This window comes from Misgurnus anguillicaudatus, unplaced genomic scaffold (assembly GCF_027580225.2).
Source record: "Misgurnus anguillicaudatus unplaced genomic scaffold, ASM2758022v2 HiC_scaffold_28, whole genome shotgun sequence".
Taxonomy (NCBI): domain Eukaryota; kingdom Metazoa; phylum Chordata; class Actinopteri; order Cypriniformes; family Cobitidae; genus Misgurnus; species Misgurnus anguillicaudatus.
Window position 1 is genome coordinate 5001354 of NW_027395278.1, and position 7698 is coordinate 5009051.

Genomic DNA, 7698 nt, shown 5'->3' on the forward strand with positions numbered 1-7698 from the left:
AATAACAGTGAGATAAAAGACATTTTAACTAGTAGGTTGTTTGTAAACAAAAATTGTCGAGATTTGCTATATTTTACATCGCAAGGTCTAAAAAACCTAAAGTGTACTTTTTTTTGAGCAGATGTTTGCCGGTAACTTTTAAAAAACATTTAACATTTATGAAATATTTATAACTGTAAATATCTTTTAAGTGTTACTTTACTATATGGTACCCCACAGTTTTCTAATTGTGTAAAAGCACACACAAAAGCTTTTTCACCATATCAAGCACTGGTGTTAGGTATCATTTTAGAAAGCGACAAGAAATTCTAATATTGTGCAACAAAGAATAAACAAAAGCAGATTTCAGATAGCAGTTTCTCTTTCACATGATCTTATGAAAAAACTTTCTTTAGCAACATTGTTTATTCCAGATCCTGAATTTTAAATTAAAGAGAAGAATAAAATACTACCTACTATATTACTTGATGATATTTGAGTTGTCATAATTAGTACTACACTTTACATTTTCTTCAGCATACAGTACTTTTACACACAGTAGAGTGCACACATTGAAAGCCACATAAGTTCAAAATGTAATCTCTGAACTGTAGATAAGGATTTACTGGCATAAGGACTCATCTATTGGGTGATGTTACTGAGTGTTGTGTAAATAATGAGATGGGGTTACTTACCCTCAGATGATTTTTTGTGTGCAGAGACACAATGAAGCTTCTGCTTGTGGCTGCTCTCTTTGGGCTTTGCTTTGCCCAGCACGACCCAAACACTAAACATGGCAGGACCTCCATTGTTCATCTGTTTGAGTGGCGTTGGGCAGACATAGCTGCAGAATGTGAGAGATACCTGGCACCTAATGGCTATGCTGGAGTTCAGGTATGTGTAATAATATTAAATTCTTACTAATGTTAAAAATAACATTTTGCTACCATAAACTGAGACTGGAAATTATTGATAAATTAATGATTGAGTAAAACTCTTTTGATACAATTGAAACCTCTTGACATGCTTTTGTCATGCCAAGTCACCTTTATTTATGCAGCGCTTTATACAGTATAGATAAAATAGTATGTTTTGTAGTATATATACATTTACGTTTATTTACATTTAGCATTTTATCCAAAGTGACAAATGAAATGAGGGAAGTAAAAAGTTAAGTATAAATATTGCACATGCAATTAAAGGACTAGTTCACCCAAAAATTAAAATTCTCTTATATTGTTATAAACCTGTATACATTTCTTTGTTCTGATGACTACAAAGAAAAATGTTTTAAGGAATGTTTTAGGTAATATATATTTTTTTAATCATGAGCCCCATTCACTTTCATAGTATTCTTTTTTCCTACTAAGATCTTTTTGGTTTCAAACATTCCTCAAAATATCTTCCTTTGTAGTCACCAGAACAAAGAAATGTATACAGGTTTGTAACAACATGAGATTGAGTAAATGATGACAGAATTTTCATATATTCCTTTAAAGGGACACTCATCTTTTTTGAAAAATATAATAATTTTCTAGCTCCCCTACAGTTAAACATTTGATTTTTACCGTTTTGGAATCCATGCAGCTGATCTCCGGGTCTGGCTGTACCACTTTTAGCATAGCTTAGCATAATCCATTGAATCTGATTAGACCATTAGCATCGCGCTCAAAAATGTCCAAAGAATTTCATTTTTTTTCCTATTTAAAACTTGACTCTTCTTTAGTTACAATGTGTACTAAGACTGACGGAAAATTAAAAGTTATGATTTTCTAGGTCGATATGGCTAGGAACTATATTCTTATTCTGGCTTAATAATCAAGGACTTTACTGCCGTACCATGGCTGCAGCAGGCGCAAGATATTACGCAGTGCCCAAAAACCGCCCCCTGCTATTTAAATTTACCAATTTACCCTAACCCCTTTAATAGTGACTGCTTTACATTCAAATCGTAAAGGGATCTGCTACATTATCACAAATATACTTTGACATATGCGTTTGAATAAAATAATGCATATTAAATAAAATGGCTGTTTTTGATCTGACAGATCTCTCCCCCCAGCGAGAGCGTCGTAGTGACCAATCCCTGGCACCCTTGGTGGCAGAGGTATCAACCAATCAGCTACAACTTGTGCTCCAGATCCGGAACAGAAGCGGAGCTAAGGGACATGATCACTCGCTGTAACGATGTTGGGGTAAAGCAGAAGAAAGGCTTATCATAGTTAAAAAGCCTAATGACCACACTGAATGTTTTTAATGGCTTAATATAAATTATGTTAAGAGCATCACCTTTGTGCTACCATTTTATAGGTGAGCATATATGTGGATGCAGTGATTAATCACATGTGTGGAGCTTCTGGTGGAGAGGGCACTCACTCCAGCTGTGGAACATACTTCAACGCTAAAAACAAAGATTTCCCATCTGTCCCTTACTCATCATGGGACTTCAATGATGGCAAATGTAAAACGGCCCATGGAGACATTGAGAACTACAATGATATTTTCCAGGTTAATTTGTGGTTAGATCAACTTTTGACTTAATGGTGAAGGATATACAGTGAGTAAATTAAGTATTTGAACACCCTGCTATTTTGCAAGTTCTCCCACTTAGAAATCATGGAGGGGTCTGAAATTGTCATCGTAGGTGCATGTCCACTGTGGGAGACATAGTCTAAAAAAAAATCCAGAAATCACAATATATGATTTTTTAACTATTTATTTGTATGTGTCACGACAGGGTAGGAGAGACAGGACGCAAACGCAAGGTTCCAAATAAATAACATTTAATAATAAAAACACGAGGGCTGACAAGGTGAATACAGAAACTCAGGAACATGAACACAGGAACAGACAGGGTATCGAAGACAATGATCCAGCAGTGAGCAAACAGAAGACAGAGGTATATATACACACACAGACTAAATGACAAACAGGTGTGATGAGGCAGGTAATTAATCAATGAATGTCCAGGTGATAACAATCGGAACAGAGACAAGACATGACACGGATTAACCGTGACATTACCCTCCCCTCTACGAGTGGCTACCAGACACTCACATAAAACAACAAAACAAAGTCTGGTAGCGAGAGTCCAAGGGAGGGGTGGAGGGCTTGGGGACCCTGGCGAAGCCGGCAGCCGCCGGGATGAGACCAACAGGACGGTTGGCCGGACTGCGCCAGGAGAACCGGAGCGATCGCTCCGAGAACCGAGGCAGACGAATTACCCCCCTCCTGGGAATCGTCGACGATCAGATGCCCCCGGAAATCATCTCCCATCCCCTCGCGGAAACGGAGACCCTCGGTAGCCACCCCGGGGAAATGATCGGGCATGGTCCGTTCCGGATCCCCCTGCGAGCAGGATGGTGGTCCTCCGAGGGACCGACGACGACGACTCAACCGTTGGGGGACCGCCTGGGCCGATCCTCCTCCCGCAGGAGCGAGCGATCGCTCACGGTGGTCCCCAAGAGACATCGGGGCTGATGGGGAATGAACCCCGATGTCACTACTCCCCCTCGACGAAACTCCTGGGGGAGCCGCCCTCCGTGAACCTGCTGCGTCCAGTTGGGCTGGATCATTCTGTCACGACAGGGTAGGAGAGACAGGACGCAAACGCAAGGTTCCAAATAAATAACATTTAATAATAAAAACACGAGGGCTGACAAGGTGAATACAGAAACTCAGGAACATGAACACAGGAACAGACAGGGTATCGAAGACAATGATCCAGCAGTGAGCAAACAGAAGACAGAGGTATATATACACACACAGACTAAATGACAAACAGGTGTGATGAGGCAGGTAATTAATCAATGAATGTCCAGGTGATAACAATCGGAACAGAGACAAGACATGACACGGATTAACCGTGACAGTATGATACAGCTGCAAATAAGTATTTGAACACCTGTCTATCAGCTGGAATTCTGACCCTCAAAGACATGTTAGTCTGCCTTTAAAATATCCACCTTAGTGATGGGTCGTTCGCGAACGAGCCGCTCTAAGAGCTGATTCTTTGTAGCGAACGAGCAGAGCCGAATCTTCAGACGCATGCAGGGGTGGAAGAGTCGGCTCTTCTAAGGGAGCCGTGCCAGAAGAGCCGAATCTATGAAAGAGCCGGACTGCCATCACTAAAAGGTAGAGCCGGAGCTTGAGCCGAAAGAGCCGAATCTATGGAAAGAGCCGGACTGCCCATCACTAATCCACCTCCACTCCATTTATAATCCTTATTAGATGCACCTGTTTGAGGTCGTTATCTGCATAAAGACACCTGTCCACCCCATACAATCAGAAAGAATCCAACTACTAACCAAGACCAAAGAGCTGTCCAAAGACACTAGTGACAAAATTGTACACCTCCACAAGGTTGAAAAGGACTACGGGGAAATTGCCAAGCAGCTTGGTGAAAAAGGTCCACTGTTGGAGCAATCATTAGAAAATGGAAGAAGCTAAACATGACTGTCAATCTCCCTTAAACTGGGGCTCCATGCAAGATCTCACCTCGTGGGGTCTCAGTGATCCTAAGAAAGGAGAGAAATCTGCCCAGAACTACACCATAGGAGCTGGTCAATGACCTGAAAAGAGCGGGGACCACCATTTCCAAGGTTACGTTCGTAATACACTAAGACGTCATGGTTTGAAATCATGCATGGCAAGGAAGGTTCCCCTGCTTAAACCAGTACATGTCCAGGCCCATCTTATGTTTGCCAATGACCATTTGAATGATTCAGAGGAGTCATTGGGAGAAAGTCAGTTGTTCAAATACTTATTTGCAGCTGTATCATACAAATAAAAAGTAAAAAAATCATACATTGTGATTTTTGGATTTTTTTTTAGATTATGTCTCTCACAGTGGACATGCACCTACAATGACAATTTCAGACCCCTCCATGATTTCTAAGTGGGAGAACTTGCACAATAGCAGGGTATTCAAATACTTACAATATTTTCCTCACTGTATATGTTCCTGTAGTTGACTTGTTGATTATGTGTCAATAGGTCAGAGATTGTCGCTTGGTGAGTCTCCTGGATTTGGCCCTGGAGAAGGATTACGTCAGAGAAAAAGTGGCTGAATATCTGAACAAACTGATTGACATAGGTGTGGCTGGATTTAGAGTGGATGCTTGCAAGCACATGTGGCCTGGTGATCTTAGTAATGTTCTCGGTAGACTCAAAACCCTGAACACCACCTGGTTTTCACCTGGTACCAAGCCTTTTATTTATCAAGAGGTATTTCCATCACATCATGGTCAGAAGTGACTAAAATGGTTGTTGAAAGCATTAACACAAATGTCTTTTAAGGTTATTGACCTGGGTGGAGAGTCCATTAAAGCCAGTGATTATTTTGAACTTGGTAAGGTGACAGAGTTCAAGCACTGTGCGAAACTAGGGACAGTTATTCGTAAATGGAACGGAGAAAAACTAAGTTACCTTAAGTATGCAGACTTCATACAAAGATATCATTAAGATTAAATGCCTCTTGTAGATATGATGTTCACTGGTGGTTTGTATTAGGAGCTGGGGAGAGGGCTGGGGTTTCATGCCCTCTGATAAAGCTTTGGTGTTTGTGGATAATCATGATAATCAGAGAGGCCACGGTGCTGGTGGAGCTTCTGTTTTAACATTCTGGGACTCCAGGTAAAATCTTTAGAGATTCCTTTAAAATGACATTGAGGCATTACTGAGCACAAATCGCTGATGAATCCTTCTTCTTTCTATTGACAGCAGTATTTTTTAAATTGTATATTTTTCAGGATGTACAAAATTGCTACGGGATTCATGTTGGCTCATCCATACGGTACGACCAGAGTGATGTCTAGCTACCTCTGGGATCGACACTTTGTTAACGGAAAGGTAAACACTTTCAAGGTTTATACTTTTTTAATTAAATAGAAGCCTTATAATTGGTGAAACCTATATGATTATAGAAAATGTAACAGTATTATTTAATATCACATGATCATGCCTAATGTGCAGGAACATATTGAAAAAAATATATTTTTGGTAAAATACAATGCAGGATCAGAATGACTGGATGGGCCCTCCAAGTAATGCAAATGGATCCACTAAACAAGTACCCATTAACCCAGACACCACCTGTGGGGATAAGTGGGTGTGTGAGCACAGATGGCGCCAAATCAGGTTGGTGTGATTATTATGGGTTTTATTCAACCCTTATTAAATATCAAAACCATGTCATTTATGTTAACTCTGTGCTGTCTGTTTACAGAAATATGGTCATTTTTCGCAATGTTGTCAATGGCCAGCCTCTCAGCAACTGGTGGGACAATGGCAATAATCAGATCAGCTTTAGCCGTGGCAGCAAAGGATTCATTGTGATCAATAATGATGATTGGTGAGATTTATACCTACCTTAGCTGTATTTTAATGTGTTATGAATATGAACCAAACAAGTAAATGCATTTTTACACAAACACCTAGGGAAATGAAAGTGACCCTGAACACCAGCCTTCCTGAAGGAACATACTGTGATATCATCTCTGGAGATAAGAGTGGCAACAGTTGCACAGGGAAAAAGATCTCAGTGGGTTCAGATGGACACGCCACTTTTAAAATCAGCAACACAGAGGAGGATCCATTTATTGCCATCCATATTGAATCTAAACTATAGATTCAGTGAGAAGAAAATGATATGAAAGCAACGTCACTCAAAGCAAGACACAAGACACATAAAATTTCATCATGACATTAAAAGACCCTTATAAGTAGTCTAAGAATTAAGCGTGTCAGTGTTATCAGATAATGGTACATTTATTTACAACATTGCTAATTTACTGTATTTGGAAGTGCCCTTTTAAAATTTTATTGATCAAAGTATACGAATTTTACCACACAATTTTGGTCAATTCATTACAAAATAAACGGAAAACATTAGATAAAATACATTTGGGAAAAGACTGCGTTTCCCACAAACCCATTTACCAGAGCAGACCATAGTTCTAACTCCCAGTGAATCCATGGGATGAACAGATCTAATGGCAATCACTTCGGAGTAACCTATGATTTAGTGCCTTGCTCATTGGCACAATGGTGACAAATCTTATTCACTGCAGATTTGGGTTACACTTTATTGCAAGGCATCCCTGTTACAGTGTAATAATACATTTAAGTACAGAGTAATTATAATTAACAGTACTTGTTATAGGATTTGGGACTTGTTAGGGTTAAGTAAGTGCATGTTAATATCATTTTTACAGTCTGTGGTAAATATGCACAATTTATTGTTATTAATATAATAGCTATGACCCTGCTGAAAAAAAAAACAATAAAACCATTACAGAAAATTTGAATGGTTTCCATTAAAATACCAATTAGGAACCATTAGCTTTTACCATTAAAACCACTACACTGCCATATTCCATTAGAACCAATACATACCATTAGAGACCAACAAAGACCAATACACTGTAGCGTGTTTTGGGCCATATTCCATTAGAACCAATAAAATTCCCAATAAAACCAATAGATTTTCTGTGATGGTGTCTATTTTTTTAGCAGGGGACGTAGTGGCGTAACCTGAATGTTATATTGTTCTCATAAACCAAAAGGCTTTAAAAACGTACAACTTTTTATTAAAAAAGCAAAAGGTTTTCTGTGAGGATTGGTTTTTAGGGGGTTGGGATAAAAAATGTATTAGCTCTGAATAAACATGGTTTAGGTTAAGCCTAAGGACTAGGCCTTAGTTATAGGACATTTAAGTAG

General features: G+C 39.3%; 1 protein-coding gene across 1 annotated transcript; it reads left to right on the forward strand.

Moving 5' to 3' along the window:
- Positions 1-668: 668 nt before the first annotated feature.
- On the forward strand, positions 669-7586 carry LOC141362526 (alpha-amylase-like). The gene is made up of 10 exons (XM_073864748.1): positions 669-873; positions 2028-2174; positions 2290-2487; positions 4975-5205; positions 5278-5411; positions 5491-5613; positions 5730-5829; positions 5996-6117; positions 6206-6331; positions 6418-7586. The coding sequence occupies exons 1-10, from the start codon at positions 706-708 to the stop codon at positions 6605-6607; spliced, it is 1539 nt and encodes a 512-aa protein (XP_073720849.1). The 5' UTR covers positions 669-705; the 3' UTR covers positions 6608-7586.
- Positions 7587-7698: the final 112 nt, after the last annotated feature.